Source organism: Lissotriton vulgaris, chromosome 7, assembly GCF_964263255.1.
Source record: "Lissotriton vulgaris chromosome 7, aLisVul1.2, whole genome shotgun sequence".
Classification (NCBI taxonomy): domain Eukaryota; kingdom Metazoa; phylum Chordata; class Amphibia; order Caudata; family Salamandridae; genus Lissotriton; species Lissotriton vulgaris.
This window is the reverse complement of record NC_141695.1, coordinates 1,111,922,185-1,111,946,419: the sequence shown is the minus strand read 5'-3', so window position 1 is coordinate 1,111,946,419 and position 24,235 is coordinate 1,111,922,185. Positions and strand designations below refer to the sequence as shown.

At 42.6% G+C, this 24,235-nt stretch overlaps 1 protein-coding gene across 1 annotated transcript in view; it reads right to left on the bottom strand.

Annotated features, from left to right (window-relative positions):
* Window positions 1-24,235, bottom strand: part of RAD50 (RAD50 double strand break repair protein) — a 441,934-nt gene that overhangs the window by 214,779 nt on the left and 202,920 nt on the right. Inside the window, exons 12-13 of the mRNA XM_086931566.1 lie at window positions 22,960-23,117; window positions 14,733-14,908 (exon numbers count right to left, since the gene is read on the bottom strand). Coding sequence (XP_086787692.1) covers window positions 14,733-14,908; window positions 22,960-23,117 — 334 coding nt within the window. The remainder of the gene's footprint in view (window positions 1-14,732; window positions 14,909-22,959; window positions 23,118-24,235) is intronic.

Genomic DNA, 24,235 nt, shown 5'->3' with positions numbered 1-24,235 from the left:
GAATGAGTCCTCTGAAGAAAAGGAGAAATCCTGTAGTTTGGGTTCTCAGTGACCATGAATGGACCCAATCCTGCCAGATCTTGCCACCCACACCTCCCACCAATGTGAAGCTCCAGTGAATCCACTCTTCGCACTACAGTGACAGCGACAACCGGGAACGCAAGATCTGCACTTCACACTAAAGCATCGGCGTCCCCGCAGGCCTACCAATGCAAAGTTCCAGCAACGACTATCTGTAACAGAAGACAGGATCTTCGCAATACAGCAACAACTGTCTGCAATGGCCGCCCTGCTCTTTACGCTGCAGCGACGACCACTCCCTTTTTCTTGCGGCCTTTTCCACCCCGAACTGGACCTTCATGACAGACCTTAAGCACATAACTTTTTCAGTGGGATTAGCCTTGTCCCTGTATCCGGTCCGTGCTCACCTGCAGTCGACTTCGAGCTTTTAGGCGCTATGCTTACTTAAATCTTTGAGAAGGACATACCTCTAGTTCTACTGATTGGATTTTTGTTGTTGGGGGTTTTACTCTATTTATTTACACTTACTCTTATTTTTCCACTCTTGTGTGGTATTTTTCTTGCGTTATGTTTGCTTCTAGCATAAATACTTTACAGATTGCCTTTAAATTATGCCTGAATGCTTTTGTGCCAAGCTACCATAGGGCCAAGCACAGGTTAATTTAGTGACTTTTGTGGTTCTCCCTGACACGGATAGTGGCAGCTGATTGAGGAGGGCTCACACCCACTCAACCAACATGGACTTTGAGAGACTGGATTTGGTGACTGAGCTTAAGTTGGAAAAACAGCATTCCTACGCCTTCCTGAGTAGAGTTGTTATTAAAGAGTATTAAGGAAATATGATACTGAGTGCGCAAACTAGAACACCGACTTGATAAAAATGCCCTCCGAACGCTTTTACTGGCTTTAAGAGTTAATAGTCCATGGAATCACTTTCATTCTTTCTTTGCTCATGCTGAGGGCAGAGGTAAAGTAAGGGCTCAATAATGGCTTCACTGTGTAAACAACCTAAATTTTTCTTCAGACCTGCGGATGTACTGGTATCACAGCACATACGCAACCAACATCAGAAAAGGGAAGAATTGCATCAAGGCCACAAAGAGTAACAAAGAGAACCTCTTCAAAGTAATCTACTCTCAGCCATTAGAGGGAATAGCTGAGGGTGCAGCTCACCGCCTGGTAACATAACAGAGTGTATGTGCAAAACAAGCAGTTGGCAAGCAAAGGCCAAGTGAGAGTCAGACTTAGAGAGCTGTTTCTCACAGTCCATAAGATTTGTGTTTTTGAAGCTTGGTAAATGACATAGAACAGACACAAGGAAATAAGTTTCCCCATCAAAACTATGCCTCGGCACTAAAAGGCCAATGATATCACGAACGGCTCAAATTCCTTATTTTCACTGTGCAATAAAATAGGAGAAACTGAGAGATGCACTATGCATTATACCCAGAGTGCCCACTGGAACACCGTTCTGGTCTATGAAACCATGTGACCGGTTTAATCCAACCGTAAGGCTTCCAAATCTGAGTGTTATCAAGGCCTAGCACACAAATCATGTGTAATGTGATTCTACGTTGCACAATTTATACTATTTGCTTTTATTATTTTAGTTTGGAATGTACTCTAGTGGCAATCCTACTTAACTGTTTATTCAAAGTATTTATAATGGGCATGGACAGGACAGGAGCGGAGTGATAGTGATGCCTCCCGACCATCCTCCCGACCATCTGGCCCATTCAACTCAGTTAGAGCACTGTTTTTCAAGACAACTGACATTAAAGGAGACATACAGTTCTCTGAGGAGTTGCTGGCCAAGCAGCCTGAAATAAATCTGCATACGGCCGCAAGGAGTGAGGCGTACCAGAGGATCTGCTGGTTGCTGCAGACCCCTGTAGAGCAGAAAACACTGGCTGCAAGTAAGTGGGGGCTGAACAGAGGAGGCCGATCCTTATTGGATTGTTGACATTTTAGCGTCATCGTGTTTACTAAAGTTTTCTTGATTTTCCTCATTCATTTTGGGGATTTTATCGCTGTGATTTTAACTTTATAACTGTTTCAGTCCTGCATAAATGCTTTCTTTCCAAGTATTTTATTGCTTTTTATGAATAAGTCAAATCAACAGCAATCACATATAACATTGTAGTGTAGTTCCTAGTTTCCCACTAGGCCCTGCGCATTGGAATAACATAAACAGTAGTATCGACGTGGAACTGCGGATATTCCAGGCCTCCACTGACTATGCTAAACTTAATTGGGTTGTGTTACCAACTAGCTCAGAGGTCACTGGAAACTTTCTTCTCTGCATAGGAAGTGATCAGCTTCCTTGGCACAGACAAGAAGGGATTCAGCTTTCCAACAACCGTGCAACATGACAACTTTGCTCCTCAGATCAAGAGTCAATCTCTAGGGTCGTGTGAAACAATAGACATGTATTTCACTCAGTCAGTCTAGTGCAGTTTACTTTCACGAGATGTAGAGAATAGAGAGACGGGCGTTTGTCAATAAAGGGTTAACATTTATTGAACAGTCTTTCTTCTCGTACAAGAGAAATGTATTGCCACAATTGCAATAATTGTTATTATAAAAAGTACGTACAGTAAGATAAGGATTGCGAAATAGAACTGTAAAAGCATTGATATGGTTTCTTAGCCATACAATGGTTTAAAAGTAATAAAACATATATACAGTCATATATACATTAGGCTAACATACTCAACTGGTGCTTCTAACTAAGCCTACCCCAGTGTGCCTGACCTAAGCCTAACACGTGGAAGGGGAGTAAGTAAGTAGCTTTAAGTTAAGTTGGTTTTGCCAAGGTTTGTTTCAAGAATTCTCGTCTAAGGGTTTAGTCAACACCATACCTCTGAATAGAATGATGGAGGATTGGTATCTCCTTCAGGGGTCTCTCTCGATATCCCAGTCACCCGCGAGGGTAGACCGGAAACGCCGGAGCTGGATTTCTCTGCACGAGAAAGGCAGCGGGTCTCTTCAGCGCGTCGAGGAAGGAGGGGGGACAGCGTCCGCGGGCAGCTGGAATCTGCTGGATGTCTTCGCAGAGGACGGCTGTTCAGCTCCTTAAGCGTACTGCACCATAGTTCGCGCTTTAGCAGCGATAATGGTATCAGCAGCTTCACCACCACAGGGACAGCAGGCTGCAGCGACAGAGTGCTAGATTTACCAACACGGGGTCTTGCAGGCAGCTGGCATCAGCAACAGTAGCTCGCATTGCTTAAGGCAACGTTGGTAATATTTATACCTGACAGGTGCCGGGTTTGACGCAAGTTTGCTGGACATAAGACGTCAATTAAAGATGTCACTAGGAAGTGATAGTTATCAGTTGCTCATTAGAGTTCCATTACTAATCAAAACATAGCAAGCGGGGATTTCCAGGTTTGCGGAGTTTTTATCTTGTTGAAGAACTCGGAGTGTTATCTAGGAATATCAGATAGTGACTACTGCTCTGTCATTGCACTAATTGGTCGCAAAGGAAGTGGCAGAGAGAACTATGCTGGAATGTGGCTCTGTTCGTGTGAGGTCAGAGATGACTTTTCAGAAAATCGCACTTGAACGGTTATGCCAATATAGGGAATAAATGGATTTATAGCCGAATAGGGGCATAAGGTCACAGTATCGATCAGGAACCTAGATAAACACGCAACACCCACTCCACGGGTTAATGTCCATCAAAATTACTAAAACTAAAGCAATTAGATGCATGTGTAACATTGCCCACCCCAAAATACATAAATGCATTCGAAATAGGCGTACTTGTAATACATGAATTTAGGTACTGTACGTTTTTTAAAGCATAGTAATCATTCAAAAGATTATTGCATATGAAATCAATGAACGATTATGCAAAAAGAATTACACATGAAGTATCTCTGACAGAAGAAGGGCGAGATAAATCATCACATAAAAATGCATTGTAATAACATGTGTGCTAGAGGCTGGTGTAATGTTGTTATGTCTCTAGATGTGTTTAGAAATAGAAGTGTGAAGCTTCTGTTCTCTAAGAATAGTTTTTACGTTAAGCAAAGAATTGTTCGTGCCAAAAAAGGTCAATATTAGAAAAATTGTCCAATTCAAAGAAAATAGATTTCCAAAGCTCTTGGCAGTTTTTGTTGATCAAAACTGAAGGCCGAATTCAGAGTTCATGGGAACGCTGTGTGTCGGAAAGCTTCTCAAAAGTTATTGTTTCTGTACGGGTGAGAAAATCGTATCAGACAGGCTCTCAAAGAATTGGTCTACAAAATCAGGTGATAGTTCAACCAAATTAGATAGCGCTGTAACTTGGCAGGTGTGAGAATGATTGCTGTCATCGAAGGCAGGACCAGCAATGCTCACAGAACGTTGTACCTGGATGATGTTGCTTTTGTCACTCGCTCCACTGTTACCACTTGGCTGTAGTACAGGAGTCTCCACGAATGCCGTCATCAGGATTGGTAGCCGCTGGGGACAACACAATGCGTGAGCCGTTATTGGACTGAGCAAAGTATCGACGTCCATTGGTACTGCTGATGGAAGTGAAAGACAGATGTCCAACACGCATTCATCGCCGCAAAGCATACACCGTAGCACAGGTAAAATGCAATTTTGCCATATCGGTCTGAATGAAAGGAACCAGGTCATGTTTAGATCTCTCAGCCTGGCCAATCCAAGGACGTTAGTTATCCTGTCCCGGTAGCGCATTGCTAGGATTGTCTCTTCCATTCCCATGGGAGCTATGTTTGAGCCGAGGCTTGCCATAACGAAGCAGGAGGGTCAAAAATAGAATCCCTGCGACGAGTCCCAAAAATAATGGTATGCCGCCAAAAATGGAGTGCACAAAATTAGGAAAGATTCCCAAAATTGCCTGGAAGGGTGTTAGCAATCCCGTAAAGACTGTCTTAAATATGCCTGGGATGCTTGTTGCACTAGACATGTTAAGGAGTTGGCTGAACATTTCTACGAAATGCACGGGGCAATTTGTTGATAAAAGGTCATGAACTTCAGTAGCTGTCCTTGCAACTAGAAGATCATACGTCTCTTTAGATGACGTTATAGGCACTGTTGTCTGTAAAAGTACAGATTTCATTTTGCTTAATGTATCAATTCGTATAGAATAGAGATTCATACGAGGCCAGATGGGAGTCACTATGTCTGGAGGCCCACTCGGAAACAATGCTTGCATACAGCATTTGACCATGGATGTTACTTCTACTAGATAACTTTTCCCTGGCACGAGGCCACAACATCTGTGATCCGTTCTAAGAATGTGACTCCCGTTCGAAAGTTGCATGAAGAAGGGCTCTATCTGAGTTGCAGGTGTGACTAGCTGGTGGCATGAAAGGTTGTTTGAATTTCCATCACATGCTCCGTGTAAATTAATACCCTGACACAAAAGTATACCGCTTAGTGAATGTTTACAATTTTCACCACTAAGAAATACATTTTTGTCGCTGTCACTATAGCAAGAATGAGTGTATGGTAATTTCCATTCGGATTTTACATATCCTTTACCCAATTGTTCATATTGGCCAGCAGGTGTGTACTCAAGGCACTTTTTAAATCGGAAAGTTGTTATCGGAATTGTGATAATTCCGTGTATTATCCATTCAATGACAGGACTCTCTGACATTGTCAATGGTAATCTCTCGAGTTTTTCGATGCTCAGGATTGTATAGTCTGCTCCTTTCTGTGCCAAACTGATCTGTTTATCAGTAAGGTTAAAACTGGAAAATAATGACGTTGTGTTGATTAAACGCCAAGGCACATAGCCTGAACGAAGATTTTGCAGCGTCCAGCCTAGTTCTATAATAGAGCGTAATTGAGATTGGCCATGTTGTAACATTAGCAAATCTCTGTCTATCACATCAAAGGCAGAGGATACAATATTGTCCAACGAATATATTCTGGAAGACAGAGTCGTTAACCCATTGTCTACTACAGAAAGTGATTTCTCTAAATTAATACGATCAATTTCTCGTATTTTTTCGGCAGTTTCAATTTGCTTTACTTTCCAAGCCTCGTTGTAAGCAGCATAGATACTGGTCGCTATGAAACGCTTTTGACGCTGTTTGCGTGGTCCAAGAATGAAATCGCGCAAATCAGCACCATCTTTTAGCAAAGACAAGTGTTGCTTAATTTCAGCCAGTGTGGACGAAGTTAGCCATTCAAGGCAGAGTTTCCCTACACTGTATGTTGTTATAATCCCTGGATGTTGTCTCTGGGAGTATCTAGGGTCTAATCTGGTCATTTTTAACCCCTGTGTTTTATTCAGGAATCTATCTTGACAGCTATTTGTGTCTGTAGGCCAGATTAACCACTTTTTCCAATCAGGATGTGTTCTGTTGAAATGTAAAATTTGTGACACGTCTAACTCAATATCTGTGGTTGTATTCTCAGGTATTGGCTTCGGAATAGACGGTGTTTTAAGGTCTTTGATCTTAGCTAGGCCAAGACAAGATGTTTGGTGTATTGTGTCATTTAAAAATAACATTTGTTCAGGTATCATGCAGGTTCTAAATAGTGCTTCAATGCCTTGCACCTGCTAATCTTTTGTACCCCAAATTGTTTTCGTTTCAATATTATTTTTCCAATAATCAAAACCAAATGACATCATTTTGTCATAAAATGCTTCTGAATATATCAATTTAGAATTTGTCAGCATTGTTTTCATTCCTGTTTTATCTAACAGTTTGTAATAAAACGTTTCTGCATTACTGGTGTTAAACCCTGAGAAGTATTTGAATTTCTCAAAAAATGCTTTAGAACTGCTTTTAGGTGGTGTAGAACAATGTTCCCATTGATTATACATAAAAACATTTCTAGGCTGTGCAGATTTATGCAAGTAATGATCCCCATAGTGGGTGTAACAGAATAACTGCTCATAACTAGATGAACCTTGTAAATAATCATGATCTGTGAATCTAGCTGACATTACTAAATCAGACATCATGTCATTAATACTGTTAAAGTCCCAATCATCAGAGAATGTACTTGGTGTCACAAAGTCACTTAAGGAAACCTTTAGTTGATGAGGATACTTCAGGATTTCGACCGGACCATATATCTCATAGTCTGTTTTCTCCCATACTACCCCACCAGGTATTGGAATTGCTGTGACATTTACTATTGACAGTTCTCTTTTCTTCACGTGGGATGATCTGTGTGGTTTCAGGACTAGGTTGATGTTCTGACTTGCTGTGTCCATTCAATTGTAATAAACTTCCCTAAAATTAAAACTAAAATTAGGCATAGTAGGAGTATGAATACCCCTGAGATAATCCAATGCTCAATCAACGGTGAATCCAGATATAGTTCTTTGATTTGTTGAAGGAGTCCTGTTGTATTTTCTTTAGAATTCTTTTTTGTTTCTGGCATCACTTCGGGATCGTTTTGATCTTCTGAGAAGTTGTCGAAGTTGATGAAATAACCAGAGGCAGTTCTGTCAATTGATGGGATTGTTCTTTCAATCTGTCTCTCAGTAGCACTTTCTGATGCCACATCATTGTAGACTGGTGTTGTTTCTTGACAAACTGTTTCAATCTGTGTTTCAAGAGGCACGAGTTCCATGGCATTATTGCATAGTCCTTCATTGTGCACTGCAGGCTGATCGAATGTGATTAGTCTTTCAGTTTGAACCTCTTGGATTGTTGCAAGTTTGGGTATTCTGTTGTTTCTTGGGAGTCCACTGGGCCTACTGTTGATTATAGGCCACATGCTTGTGGTTTTACCAGATCGATAGACACGACTCTGTTCTCCTTTTTACCAGCAAGGGGCGGTAGCACAACTGATCTTGTTCCGGTGACTGCCAAGACAGGTACTGCTTTTCTGTAAGAAGGCCCAAATTCCTTCTTAACCGCGATCTTTTCTCTGACTAGATCCCCAATCTTTGGAATCCAGACAGGCCTTGCTGGGGCTGTTGCGGGTGGTGCCTCGTCAGTGGTACTTGGCTGTTGCTTTAACTTTATGTTGCTTAATGATTTTCTTGTTTCATTCAGTTCCTGTAAAACAGCCAAACGATCTTTGATGTCAAAGTCTGTTGTTTTTTCTTGTACCACTGACATCTGACTATCGAGGTCCTGAACTCGCATTCTAATTCCGAACAATAGTTCGTATGGGCTGAAACCTTTTAGAGAATTTCTTGGCATGTTGTTAAGACTAGTCTGGACACTTATTAAATGTTTGACCCACCCAGCGCCTGAACCTAATACCTTCGCTGTTATAGATTGCTTTATGTCACGGTTTTTTCTTTCTACCACACTGTTCCCTTCCGGGGTATGACGGACAAGAATACCGCAACCCAATTCCCATGCTGGCCATGGCCTCCTTATAGGCTCGAGAGCTGAAAGCAGGACCCTGGTCAGAATGGAACGTGGTAATTGCGTATATGCCGATATAGATTCGCAAATCTTTCATAACCGTTCTAGCGTCAGCCGAGCGCTGGGGGCCTAATTTTTTTAAGTGCTGTTCGTCTTAACTGTTAATAGGACGCAGGATGGGGTGTAGGCAGCGTTACGCTCTTTCTGACTGGTAGCCGGTAGCAAGGTTCGCTACTGCGATCCCTATTACAGTTTTCACAGTTGTTTGCATATATTTGGTGTTCTACACTCATTCCCGGCCACCAGAATACTGATTGTAATTCGTTCAGTGATTCCTTGATCTCTCTGTGCCTTAGACCCAAACCCATGTGTGCGTCTGCTATTAAAAATATTCTCCTGTTCATGTTTGGAATTACTCTGTCCCCCACTCCAGGGATTCGAGCAAAAGGAACGGAGTTTGCATCGATTATGTATGCATAATTGAGTGGATAGTTTACGGGTAGTGCTGCACAGTCGCCTTTTACGGTCGTTTTTACTGCCAGCATTGTTTCCCCGTCTATGTATTTATCTGTACGCTTTTTTGTGGCTACGGAAGCCGGTTTAGTTGCTTCCGCTTTGGCTGTATTAGCCAATGAATTCCCTGCAACGTGAACGCCATCACGCTGAAGACTCTGTGCGTGAATCACGTGAGTCTTTTGTAGTTCTTTGTATAAAAGAGCTACCTCGTTCCAGAGCAATTTATGCTTTATTGTGGCGCCTGTGTCATCTTTGTAGTCGTTTTTGATCCAACTCTGCAGTTTATTGTTGTAAGAGTTGACGCAAAAATGAGAATCGCACACTATAAATGTCGGGAATTCACGTTCTGCATTTTCGAGCGCCATCTTTAAAGATCTGATTTCAGTTCTCTGAACCGAACAGTTTCTTACAGATTCAGTTTTTGTTACTTTCGGTCTGAATTTACCGCACAGCCAACGACCTTTAATGATCGCACATGCTGCATCGTAGGATTTTCTCTCTACGTTGAAATGCTGTACAAAGCTATCTGTATAGATTATACAGGCGTATTGTGGGAGAGTCAGAATTTCGATTGGCAGAGGATATTCTTCTTCATATTCTAAATCATTCAGTTCTTCAAATTGCGGGGCGAAATAGTATTTCACGTCTTCCGCTCCTAGAGAATCTATACACTGTATCCATTTCGGATCCAGTGACACTGTAGGCAAGTTTACTGGGCTGAATAGCGCCTCGAAGGCGGATTCCGCTGTAAGGATATTAATCCGTTTGCCGTGTGCTAGTTCTCATTCATTTGCTAATGCGATTTCCACTGCTTTCACAGTTCTTTCTGTGTGACTGAATGTTTTTTCTGCTTGTGCGTACAAGTGAGATTTAATTGAAATAGGTACCTTTTCTCCCTCATTAGAGGTCAGGTACGTGAATCCTCATCTTCCTGGGATGACTCGGATTACAAGATCGCGTGTGTTGTCACGTGTATCTAATTTTGTTTTTGCTAACATGTCTGTTTGCAGTGATCTCAAAATTTCTGTGTGTTTTTGAGTCCAATTGATTTGTTTAAAATCAGGTTTAATTAGTTCGTAGAGAGGTTTAACCCTCTCTGCGTAATTTAGTATGTAAGTTCTCCCGAAATTCAGAAAACCTAGAATGGATTGTAAATTCTTCAGCGTTTTTGGAGCTTGGAGTACAGCGCACTTCTCTAAGAAGTTGTCCGCTAGGCTTTTCCCTTCACTTGATAATTCGTACCCTAAGAACAGTACTGTCAGATGGGCAATTCAAGACTTTTTAAAGTTGAATTTGTAACCCTCTGCTGCGAACCCAAGTATAATGATGTTCACTCTTTTCAAGTGAGTATCCAAGTCGTCGTCTGTGAGATAAATATCATCTACGTAAGACAATGCTTCATCATCATAGATTTGTAGTAACTGTTACCCTAGCTGAGAATAGTCCTGGGCTGTTCTTGAACCCCTGTGGGAGTCGACAGAATTTTTTCTGTGACCCAAATGCGGAGAAAGCGGTCAAATATCTGCTTTCTGGTGCAATGTTTTGACAAAAGAAACCATTAGAAATGTCTAATGTCGTTTTATATTTTTTCCTAACTATGTTATTCATTAGGGCTGCACTATGCGAGTTTTGTACTGCAAAAGTTTTGCAACATGTATTAAGATGTCTGTAGTCCAAAACTAGACGATATGAATTGTCTGGCTTGGAGACAGGAAACAAAGGATTGTTCATTTGAGAGGTGCATGTTTCAATCACCCCCTGGTACTCAAGTTGATCTAAGATCTCCCTGACTTGTTTTTTAGCTTCTTGCTTTATGGGATACTGCCGTTGGGCAGTTGGTTCACTTTTTAATTGGATTTTGTGAGGAGGTGAATCCTCATCCCATCCTACATGATTTTTATATAATGCAGGTGCCTGGGCCCCTGCCCATTTCCTTGCATATGTATATTTTTTGTGAATCGGTATGTGATTCGAGAAGGCAGGCATAATCACTTCTTCGCCACGAGGGCACTCCCTGACAAACTCTGGGGGCCAATCTTTTTCAGCTAACAGAATATCATAGCCTTTTGAGAGCTTATCCCAAAATAGACCCTTAATTTTCCTAGTCTTATCACCCTCTATACGCAATGTTATTTCGTATATTCTATGGGGCTCGCTAAGTCTGGCGTCGGCAGTTTCAACCTGAATGTATTAATTCGTGTCCACTGTCTCCAGATGACTCATCAAGATCTTGCGCGCTATACTGATTTCTGCTGCACTGTCCAACATTGTCAATACCCACTCCCCGTTTTTCAACTGTGTCCTCAGTATTCTCGGCATGGTTGATTACTCTAATACTGGCTACCTTCTTTTTCTGAAATTGAGATTTCTTATTTTGAGCAGGTTCCTTGTCTTTGGACTTGGTGTGCTCTCCTGGGTCTGACCGTCCTCTTCTTTCCGAATTCTGTGGAAGAGATCGAGAGGGACGTGTATCAATACTTTGATATCTATCAGGTTTTTTTCAGATTATCCCTATTTCTAAGGTTATATCTTTTCTCAGAGGGCTTCCGCTGGGGAGACTGGCGTTCTCGAGTCGGAGTTCTTTCCCTCCGTCGAGGAGACCTTCCTCTGGACTGGAAAACTTTTTCCTTGGGAGTGGATTGTTTATTTCCATCCCAGCTCTTTTTAGGAGTATTTATATTATTTTTAATAAATAATTTCAGGATTTTCGAGCAGTTGGGGCTTTACCGGTTTCCCACCCAAGCTGTCTCTACCTAATTCTTCATAGCATTTTTCTATGATTTTTGCAAGCTCAACAGGATCTTTTATATCTGTTTCCTTCAATTTCTGGCGAATCGCCACAGATGCTGCTTCTCCTCTGATGTTGGCTAATAATATAGCCGTGACCTGCTTGAAGTCTTTCAGTAATTTCATACCTAGATTTAAAGCGGGCTCTGGACCGAATTCATTTTGAATCTGTTTTAGCACTTCTGGTATTACCGCCATAGACGGAACACCGTGTGTTTTTGTGTAAATGGAAGCAAAGACTGTACCCCAAGTGTCACAGTCCTCCACGTGTGGTGCGATTCCCATTGGAAGGCAGATGGTCAAGATTCTGTGTTTCTCAATGGGGGTAGTATCAGGAAATACTGCCTCTATTTGAGTGATTTTCTGTGCTAACCAGAAAGGAATTTGTTCCCGTTTTACGGGTGTTTTACCAAGACATGACTGTATGTTCTGTGGTGTAATTTTATTTGTGTTCCCCTGATGAGGGGTCAGCTGTGGTGTATTAACAGCTGGCTGGACTGTTGCAGTCCGCATTACATATTGGACTAATTGCCTATGTATTTTTATTAATGTGTTTAGCTGTACTAACAGCTCTTCTCTAGACATTTTTACAATGTCAGGATGTGGTGTGTAGCTGGCTAGAACCGGCCACGTTGCTCCTGGTCTACCTAGTGGACCGAGCCTGGTAATGTGATCATTATGTTTTAGGGCGCCATTAAACCAGAGCAGGTGCTCTTGAAATTTAAGTGGAATTTCAATCTCCTCGAAAGGAGCGTACTCTTCCGGAGGTTTCTCTATTTTGTAATAGTGAAACTCTTTTGTTCTAGCGTTTACCGCTGGAAAGTTTATCCATGAATAGAATACCTCTGTCTGCCGATACTCGTGAGCCTCTATCACGAAAATGACTGTACCACCTTGAGGTGTCAGTCCGTTTTCTATAAGTTTTAACGTTATAGATCTTCTTAAGTGGACCGGGATGATAATAGCATCCGGGTCTGTGTATTCAGGACCTTGCTGAGTCGCATCTGCTGCGGCCCCAGAGGTTCCGTTTTCTGGCATTGTAAAAATGCGAGGTTTGCAGAGTAGGTCTCCAAGGAGACAAAGATTAGGTGCACAATATTTTGGAACACTGTATCCTTTAACGTTGAATAAACCAGAGCTTTACATAGGAATCTCTTCCTACTAAGTTCGGGCGGATTTTAACCTTTCACCCACTCCAGACGTCTATTGGAGTATTTACGGGAGAAAGGGGTGTGAAATATGCACGACTGAGTTACTCTAAAAGTCTTGCGTTAGTTTATCGCCTTACCAAACGTTGGGCGCCATGTAGTGTAGTTCCTAGTTTCCCACTAGGCCCTGCGCATTGGAATAACATAAACAGTAGTATCGACGTGGAACTGCGGATATTCCAGGCCTCCACTGACTATGCTAAACTTAATTGGGTTGTGTTACCAACTAGCTCAGAGGTCACTGGAAACTTTCTTCTCTGCATAGGAAGTGATCAGCTTCCTTGGCACAGACAAGAAGGGATTCAGCTTTCCAACAACCGTGCAACATGACAACTTTGCTCCTCAGATCAAGAGTCAATCTCTAGGGTCGTGTGAAACAATAGACATGTATTTCACTCAGTCAGTCTAGTGCAGTTTACTTTCACGAGATGTAGAGAATAGAGAGACGGGCGTTTGTCAATAAAGGGTTAACATTTATTGAACAGTCTTTCTTCTCGCACAAGAGAAATGTATTGCCACAATTGCAATAATTGTTATTATAAAAAGTACGTACAGTAAGATAAGGATTGCGAAATAGAACTGTAAAAGCATTGATATGGTTTCTTAGCCATACAATGGTTTAAAAGTAATAAAACATATATACAGTCATATATACATTAGTCTAACATACTCAACTGGTGCTTCTAACTAAGCCTACCCCAGTGTGCCTGACCTAAGCCTAACACGTGAAAGGGGAGTAAGTAAGTAGCTTTAAGTTAAGTTGGTTTTGCCAAGGTTTGTTTCAAGAATTCTCGTCTAAGGGTTTAGTCAACACCATACCTCTGAATAGAATGATGGAGGATTGGTATCTCCTTCAGGGGTCTCTCTCGATATCCCAGTCACCCGCGAGGGTAGACCGGAAACGCCGGAGCTGGATTTCTCTGCACGAGAAAGGCAGCGGGTCTCTTCAGCGCGTCGAGGAAGGAGGGGGGACAGCGTCCACGGGCAGCTGGAATTTGCTGGATGTCTTCGCAGAGGACGGCTGTTCAGCTCCTTAAGCGTACTGCACCATAGTTCGCGCTTTAGCAGCGATAATGGTATCAGCAGCTTCACCACCACAGGGACAGCAGGCTGCAGCGACAGAGTGCTAGATTTACCAACACGGGGTCTTGCAGGCAGCTGGCATCAGCAACAGTAGCTCGCATTGCTTAAGGCAACGTTGGTAATATTTATACCTGACAGGTGCCGGGTTTGACGCAAGTTTGCTGGACATAAGACGTCAATTAAAGATGTCACTAGGAAGTGATAGTTATCAGTTGCTCATTAGAGTTCCATTACTAATCAAAACATAGCAAGCGGGGATTTCCAGGTTTGCTGAGTTTTTATCTTGTTGAAGAACTCGGAGTGTTATCTAGGAATATCAGATAGTGACTACTGCTCTGTCATTGCACTAATTGGTCGCAAAGGAAGTGGCAGAGAGAACTATGCTGGAATGTGGCTCTGTTCGTGTGAGGCCAGAGATGACTTTTCAGAAAATCGCACTTGAACGGTTATGCCAATATAGGGAATAAATGGATTTATAGCCGAATAGGGGCATAAGGTCACAGTATCGATCAGGAACCTAGATAAACACGCAACAACATAAATGGCATATTACTCATACACGTTACATATAGTCCAGGATGGATGCCTCCTAGTACTGAGTAAATACTTAACACATTGCCTACAAGTTAAGCCTGTGTTCTCTATGACATAGCGGCCAGTGGGTTCAGCACATATTTTGATTTAGTGACTGTAGTGGTTAACCCTGAAATGCATTGTGATTATTATTTCAGGAGGTTACCTATCCCCCTCAATTAATAACCTAATTTCTTACATTACTGTATTAAAATAACAGATTATTAAAGGAACTCACCCCGTTGCTTAGATGATTTCTCAATATCTTCCTGAAGACGAGTAAGGTCACTATCAAAGTCTTGGCTGCCACATAAATTGAAAAGCCTTTCTTCATAATTTGTCAATTGCTCCTCCTTTCGGCGTAGCTCACTGCTCAGGTGGTTTTTATTCTGCTCTGCAGACGCCAGTTCTTTGCTGAAATAAGCACATGGGAGAACTAAATAAATACACACACATTTGATACCATAATAAGAACAAAGAGACCAACACTGTAAATATTAGGGGGCATGGCCAGCAACATGGCCGTGTAAGACGTGTGCCTGAACTGCTCCGGCAAGCTGAAGTGATCTGACGTATATATTGGTGGCCCGAGGTCCCCAAAACAGCATACCCATAGCCGTGGGGGTCCATATACAGGGTTCTTATACATCCGACAACAAAAGGTAGCAAGTGTGGGTGGAGGTTCGCCTGTAATCTGCGGTGGAGGAGACTGGTACGTGGGCCCCGGAGAGTTTCCCAAGATGGCGACGTCATGGGGCTGAGAGGCGAGACGGTGCGGCCGAGGACATTGCTGGCGGTGAGGAGCTGTGGGTGCCCCGCGGTGCATTACCGCCTCGCTGAGGACACTAACAAAAAGCAGTGGGAGGTGGAGCGCTCACAGAGATCTGCCTCGGCTCCAGAAAGCTGGCCTGACGGAGTGTGGAAGAGCTGCCGCCGAGACCACGACCCGCCGGCCGGGCTGCTACTGCCGGGCCGGGCAGCGAGAGGGAGCTGAGGAGGGCGCGGTAACTGGAGTACGCAGCAGAGAGGCGCTGAGTCGGGGAGGCCGGCGAGTGGGAGCTGCGATTCGCCCACGAGGGAGACCCAGTGGAGCTGCGAGGAGGGGCGGTGCGCCTGTGGACTGGCAGGCAGTGTGGAGCTGTAGGTGCCCGGCGGTGCATTACCGCTCTGCCGCCAGGATTGAAGAGGGGAGTGTGGCGCCTGCGGAGCACTGCATCGACTCCAGGAAGCTGGCCCGACGGTGAGTGAAGGAGCTGCTGCTGATACCGAGACCCAGCAAAGGAGGGCAATGAGGGGCACGGTGCCAGAAGTGAGCAACAGAGGGGAGCTGCATCAGGGAGGTTGGCACCGTGGTGCATTCGCCCACCTGCAGGGTTCGAAGGAGGAGGGGGGCGGCGAAGTCCCTGCCAGTAACCAGGACTGGGATTGCCCCTGAGGCCCCGGAATTGTTGAGGGAGGCCCGGGAGAGCCGCTGGTCCGGATAACAAGGGCCTCCAGCCTCAATATGTCTACTGGCACATATCATCCATCCTGAGGCCCAACTGGGAATAGCAGCTGGGACGGTGACAACCATGGAGCCACAGCGGGGACGGGCCTGCCTGGCCTGCATCGCTTCTCCGCCTGATCTGTCCAGGCTGTGCAGGCCGCGAGTGGCCTGTTTGATCGCAGCGGGTTTGTTGTGGTGAGACCTGTCCTGGACCCCGCTGGCCTTGACCGCCTGGGGGGGTGCGGATTTGCCTCCTTGCCTTCTCCTCTGTTGACTCCCCCCCCACCGAGGGGACGAGGTGGCGATCACAGGCTGAGAGCCTGGACACATGAACAGGGAGGTCTATAAGCCAAGGGGCCTGAGAGTGGCAGGTTGAGGTGAGAGATTGGACACCACTGTAGCACTGTGGTTCCTGAAGGATCGTGGTGCACAACGAGGCAACATGGACAAGCTGAAGGACTAGGACCCCAAACCTCCCAAGCAGGGAATGCTGGATCGCTATACCAAGATGGCCCCCCTGCCGGAAGAGGATCCTGCGGCTACCCGCTCAGATACGGCCTTACTGATGAATGCAATACAGGCCATTCGCGAAGCCCTGGAGAACAAGATTGGAGTGGTGGGCTCAGAAGTAACTCTTCTGCGACAGGATATCCAAAATTTGGCGGCAAGAGTGACAGAATCCGAAACGAGATTGGGCGAAGTGGAGGATACACTACAAGAAGTGAGAAAAAGTCTGGGGGAACTCCAATTCTCTCACAAGCAGCTGCTGTGGAAGGTGGACGACGCGGAAAACAGGGCAAGACGCAACAACCTCCCCTTTGTGGGATTTAGAGATGGAATTGAGGGCACAAATATGACGGAGTTCTTGCACTCCTGGCTACTACGCAACTTTCCTAAGGATAAATTCTCGACAGGTTTTGTCATCGAAAGGGCTCATCGGGCGCTGCTGGCTAAACCATCGATGGGAGCAATGCCTAGGCCGGTCATAGCTCATTTCCTGAATTTTTTAGACAGAGACATGATACTGCGGGAAGCTAGAAAACTTGGGGAAATCCGTCTCGATAATGCCCACATAATGTTTTTTCCAGACTACAGCCAGGAAGTGCAGAGGCAGAGAGGCTCCTACGACTCAATAAAATCTAAACTCCAAATCCCATACATGTTACTGTTCCCGGCCAAACTAAAAGTGATTTATAAGGACAAGGCTCAATTTTTCCAAACCCCGGAGGTGGCGTGGCAGTGGTTGGAGGAACAACATACGTTGACACGAAACTGTGGTAGAGAGACCCACGGGAGGCCCTAGAGGGGCGCCAACGCCACAGAGCACAAGACAGGGGCGGGGAGACCGTTCCCTAGCCGTAACCCCATACCCCACGGCCGGACCGGCAAGGCGGAGGCGACAGAGTGCTGCCTCCCTGGACTCTAACCAACCGTTGGGATCCTGCTTTCAGTGCCTGATGAAAAAAGAAGCGCCCCCTAGAATTAAGGGGCGACCCTCTGAGCTCAGCGTGAATCGCAGTGTGCGATTAGTTTGTTAAATCAAAAAATAATCCAATGATGAACTAAAGTTTGTTCAAGATATAGGAAATATTAAAGTTTTATTCAATCCATGAATATCTTTGGAAGGTTGATATGTTTTCAAGTATATATCCTTCTGTAGTTATAACATCATGCTTATAACAAGAGTATTCCCAATGCATTTCGTGCACCTTTGTGCACTTCTTCAGGGGAAATCTAAAGGTGAACATAAAGCTTATTTGAGGATCCACTCACTAAATCATAAAGATACATTCTTGACGTTTCATTACGTGAGTGAGCGCGGTGGTGGGTTAAAAAACAAATTAACGAACGAGTTGTGTTGTTATTTAACCTGTAAAAGTGACCAGAATATTTCAAAACATGCGTGATTAATTTTCATCCTGAATAAAAGTGTATAGCGGAAATCAATCTAAAGAGGAGGCAAAAGTACTAAAACCGTAGAACAAATTGTGGAAATAAAAACCCATAGTTATTGGAAGCTCCGTGAGTGAATAAAGAAGTGCCCCGGTAAAAAAAAACAGCTCTGTGAAGTTAGTTACAGATGTCGCGCGGTGCCTTTCGATTACATAAATGAGTGTGATTAACTCTTAACGAAGTTGAACTGCAAGCAAACCATCGCGTGCTAGGATTTTCTTACCTCTTTAGCAAGATTGTGCACCATAAGTGGTGAGTGTCCGTAATCACAGAGTATCGGTGTGAATAGCTAACGCCGAATGTGCTGTTAATTCGTTTGGAAATAAAAAGTGGACTCTGTTAACTGTTGCCTCTAACGGCGCCATCATGGAAAGGTGCGAAAGCCTTATGAATTGCTGTGATTTATGCCACTTATAAATTCACTATGTATCCTCATTATGTAACAACCTCATGTAAATACATAGTGGTTCGCCCATCTTGTAGCCATGTGATGGAAATATTGTTCTCTTTTGGTAACTGTTCGGAAATGGAATGTGAAGTAGCATGGAAAAAGGAATAAAGGTACAAATAAGGCGTTCGAGTGAAAAAATAATAAGGCGTTAAAGTGAAAAAAGAAGATAATAAATGATCGTAAAATAGTCAAGATAGAAAGAAAGCTTTACGTTTCGAGGATGATAGCATGAGACAGAGGTGAAGAAATAGTACAGAATGTACTGTGGTAGCTGTCGGATTAAAAAATGTCTCGTAAGGATGGTGTCAGTCTGGTTCAAAGATAGCAAGCAAATTCCAGGCGGTCATTGAGTCTATTGGGCTTCATAGAATTTAATAAATAAATCCAACTGTTCTCCCTCTGTAGTAGAATCTTATTGTTGTCTCTTCCAGCCGACTTCTCTACAATTTATAAGATGGTAAATCTCAATTGGGCTATGCTGTGTTGTTTTTCATTGAAGTGAATGGCTATTGTTGATTTCATGTTTTTAGTCCTTATATTGCTTTTGTGTTGCAGGATGCGGGTCTTTATTTTCCTGATGGTTTTGCATACATATACTAGCCCACATGGCATTTTAAAAGATATATGACATTGGCCGTGTCGCAAGTAGCAGCAACTTTCAACTTAATGGGTGTCCCTCGCATCGGGTGCATAATTGTATTCCCTTCAATGATGCTGTGGCAGTTGGAATTGTAGCATGGGATTGTCTCTTCGTATTCTGCTGAATCTGTTGATGTGGTGAGCTTTAACAACTCTTGGATATTTTTGCTCCTGGTATAACCAAAAATGGGTTCAGACACGAAAATGCCATTGAAATCTGGTTCTCCTGCTATTAGTGGCCAATGAGATCGGATAATCCTTTAATATTGATGACTCAATGTCGAGAACTTTGATAAAACCACTGTTCGAGATTGTTTGATTTTGCACGTCGGTCTCAGTAATTCTTCTCTGGTTTTGAGTGAGCACTTGTCTTGAGCTCGGGTAACCCGTTCATTAAATCGACTGATCATGGTAGCCATTTGGATCTGTGATTCATCTGGGTTTGATACAATCCTTTTAACTTAGTATAGTTGGGATAATGGTAAATTATTTTTCAGCGACAGTTGATGACAGCTCCTGTAATGGAGCAAGTTATTCCAATCTGTGATTTTCTTGCATAGCGTAGTTTCAATTTTGTTACCTTTTCGAATCAGCAGTACATCTAGATAAGCAATTGAGGTATTATCTGTCTGATAGGTGAATTGAATGCGGTCGTTTATGGTGTTAAGATCTTCCAAAGCTATTAGGAGTTCCTGATGTGTACCCCTGCCACAGTACGAAGATGTCGTCTATGTATCGTAGGAATAACAGTGCATGTTTCTTTGATGGTTCCCGTTTTAAGAGGTTCTTGGTTTCGAAGGCATTTATGAAGGTATTCGCGTACACTGGGGCAGCACAGTTGCCCATCGATGTGCCCGTTAGTTGGAGATAGAATTCATTGTCCCAAAGAAAGTAGCTCTGATATAGCGTAAAGGTCAATAATTCCATGAGGAAGACCTGGAAACTAAGCTCCAGTTCTGAAGTCAGCAATATTTCTTCCACTGCCTCAATCCCCAAATTGTGTGGGATTGATGTGTAGAGGGATTTGATGTCTATGGTGCATAGCCATATTTCTTGATTGTCTGATAATTGAACTTGCTCAATTTTCTTTAAGAAGTCTGTTGTATCTGTGACATAAGTGTTCATCTTGATAACCAGATTTTGCAGGGGAGTGTCCAAAAATGTTACAATAGATTCATGAATGCTGCCTTTGGTAGTCATGATAGGTCTCTGGGGAGGATTTGTGAGGTCTTTGTGGATTTTGGGCAACATGTAAAGGGTTGGTGTTCTGGGGTGTTAAGGTGTGAGATATCTTTTGGTCCTTTCTGTGATTGTTCCTGCTTCATGAGCTTTCTTCAGCAGTTGATATAACAATTCTTGAAAGTTTTCAGTAGGATCATAGCCTAATGGAAGATTCATTTCTCTATCCTTTACATGTTCATTAACTTGGGTTGTGTAAAAGTTGACATCCATAATAACCAGGGCTCCCCCATTTTTGTAGTGTGTTCATTTCACTTTTGGATAGATTTTGGAATTTCAAACGTTTTTTGAAATCTAGTTTCATGATATCATTCTTCACAAGATTTCAAAGGAATCGAGTGTCTTAGGAATTAGAGGTGCTTGGTAGGTACTTTTTGGTCTGAGGTCTTTGAATTGTTCATCCTTTTCTCTATCTTCAGTTTGGACGATGTTCTCAAACAAATGTCGCAGTCTTAAGTTGCGCATCAATTTAGAAAGGCTGATATCGATTTCAAGTTTATTAGTATGGTGCGTAGGAACAAATGAAGACCCTGAGATAAGTTGTATTTGGATTTGTTGATAACAAGTTGTTGTTATCAACATATCTAAATACAACTTATCTCACATGCAAATCAACAACTTGCAGAAAGGGTTTAGGATTGCCTAATCTTCATTAACTTTGTTAAGACCTAATTTAATAGTGAGGGGCTAAAGGGCTTTTCAAAAACCCATAAAATCCAGCAAGCAAAGCTTTTTCCTGTTTCGTATTTGTGGCATCCCTTAAGATCCTGAGGAATCGCCTTGCCCGGCCCGAAACTCAAATTGTCAGGGCGAGATACTCTGAAATATGTTTGCTTTTGGAAATGTTTGCTGCACAAATGTTTTAATCAATTTAACAGGTTTTGGAAATTATAATAATTTTATACCTAACATGGTGTCACAACAAAGTCTTCGCAGTGGAAGCAAAGTGTTTGCATTAGTGTCTAAAACTAAGATACAGTTTTTTAGTTCAAGAAAACATTCTAGAATTCCTATTGTTGGCAACTGTTAGAAGACTGTGTAAAGAGAACTCTTGTTTTATCTACACTGTTAGTCAATTTAATGACTTTGATTAAGTATATTGGGGACAACTCAAATTTCTAAGTAAGGCAATTTCAAAAATGCCCCCTTAAGATTACTTGTTTGCTTAGAGCAGACTATCCAACAAAACAACATCTAGTTTCAGGTGAAAAAATTCCATGAGCAAAAACATGCCATAATTTTCTTTTAGCACAATCTGTTTTTCCCCACCATGGGGAAATATTTTTCCCCACATGGAGAAAATCAATTAAACATGGGAGCATTCCATCCAAATTTAAAACGTGGAGGAACGCTTACCTCTGTGACAGGGGCGCACTCATGTGCTTTCTTAGAGCGAGAACCTACTTGCAATAGGTATGCATAGCTTATTAGTATGTGGGTTTTCATCTAATTAAAGAAGTTACCCAGCCAGAAACATCGAACATCCTTCCATTTACTCTAACCAAACCCTGAGTTTGAAAACGCGAGAATGCTACAACCCCCGGAGAAATTTTTCTGTTCATAAGTGGAATTTATGAGTTAAAATTTCACTGATACAAACTATGTGAATCAGGACTAGGAATTTGTGTTTGCAAAGCACGTACAAAGTTGTACTCGAGTGGAAAAATGCCTTGGTAAGGACAGGAAAACTGGCAAAAGTTGTAGATAGGGGAAAGGTTGACATGGTACGGTTGCTGAGGTGGGATCTGATTCAGATCTCCAGGTTGGGAGAAATTGTGGGATTAAATGAAAGTAGTTTGCTCAGCTACAGCGTGAGTTTGGATTGCCCCCATTACACGCATATAAATATGTGATGTGAAATTGCAGCAGGGGATTCCGGTCAATGTAGTCAACCGGTCTGTTATCACAGAATTATCCCTCCTAGAGTCAAGGATTCTACTGGAAGAATTGATGGTGAGGGAGAAGAAGAGTTCCTCATATATAGAACTCTAACCATTAATGCATCATAATGTATCCATGGTGATAGGAGGTGGTGGAAGAAAGATTTTGACACCCAATGGGACCGGTACCTGAAGGTGACATTACTGTAGCCATGAAATACAGCCATCCATGCCAACCTCATTGTTATCCTATGTATCTAAAAACGTAAGACCATGTACGATCTATGTTATCAACAAAATAGATGTGTTGCCTGAGTATAGAACCTGTAAGATCTCAGATTATGGCTAATTTTAGGGTGTTAAAATCATACATGTAACAATGAGAAAGCATACTTCTTGGTTTAACAGAAAAAAATACACGTGTAAACATAAAATGAATATGAAAATACTCAGACTGGGGTCTGGATTTACAGCATTAAATCATCCTTCCACAATGCAAAACAGATATAAAAAAAATATTTAATATGACCAGTATAATTTGAAAATAAGTTTCTTCCACTCACAATAGTATAACAACTGAAAGGAACAATTCAATACCATTGCCTCATTGCCTCATTAGCTCCTGTTTTTGAGTACAAAAACAAACCTATTATGCTGCTCATTTGAACCTCACCTACTCACTTTTTAAGACTTGAACCATTACATTAAGAGCACCTGCTCTTAGGTGCGTAGTGTTAAAATGAGATAATTTCATCTCTTTTCACCCCCTGCCCAGCATGCCAACCTAAAGCAAGAGGCAGAATAGAAGAATACTTACTTGAACTTGTTCAGTGCATCATGAGTCTGTCGAATATCTCGTACTTTTGCATGAATCCAGTCTTCCAACTGTTTTTTGGTTGGAAAATATCCTATCAACGAGGTCAGTTCATCTCCATGTCTGGATTTGATTTTTCGGATCTGCTCATCTTTGTCCGTCTACGGAAAAAGTTTTTACAGCGAATGGATTTTAATTGTCCCAAATAAAACAGAATGCAAAAACAAATGCTGTTGGAAATCACAGAAAAAGTTATCTACACCTTGGCAGTGGTAAACTCATCAAAGTGGATATATCTGCCAGAAGAATGGCCAAGGCGATGGCTATAAATCTAGCAGAAGGTCTGTCAATATCTGTGCCATATGCTGGTTTCATTCAACTAAAGAAAGCACTGGAGGAGCATCTTTAAAGTGGGATTAAAAGATAAATGTGGAAATAAAAAGTCTAACTAGCAAATTGAATGCACAAGATTAATTGCACAGCTAATCATACTTGCAAAGAGCAGACTCGCTAAATTATGGATGAAAGGCTTAACTTCAAAAGTATACCTAGTGCTCATGTAATTTATCATCCAAAGACGTTTTCAGGCATGTACAAAATGGACTCTGGCGGAGGGCCCCCACATTTCAAAGGGCCCCATATTTAGGCTTTTGTGACAGTCCTAGATTAAATAGAGGTTTTAAGTAAGCAGCGCATTTACTCACTTACTTTCTTTTTTTTAGCCAGCCCAAGGTGCCCACCCGTTTCGGCCACTACCTGATAGATAGTGAGGGTTAAACAAAAATACCTATTAGATTCTGGTTATATTCAGTAAGCATTTAACATTTTAAAGTGTATAGGTCCAGCCCAATTGCACCAACCTTTGCCTTTATGCAGCATGTGCTATTCTTACTGTGCAGTAGAGGTTGGCATTGTGTGTTACCTCTGTGAATGTGTCATTCTGTTTAGGGCAAGTTCCAGACATATGTGACCACAGTTTAGTACCACGGAACTTTAAATAGCAGTCCCACGTAGCAGAGGCAGTGTAGTAAACAAAAGCACCGATCAGCACTGAATGCCTGAATGGTGCCAACAGAAAAACTATGCCACACATTACAGGTAAAGGGCTTGGACAGACCTCTAGTCTTCCTGTTTTCTGGCCCGAGTGTAAGCCCCATGTCACCATCTATGTGGAGCTGCTGCTGGGCCAGTGCAATCAAAGCATAGTGGTAACTTACTCAGAATCGCTCCCCCTTGCACAGCAGGGACTGGAGTGCATTAAAGGACAAGTTACTTACCT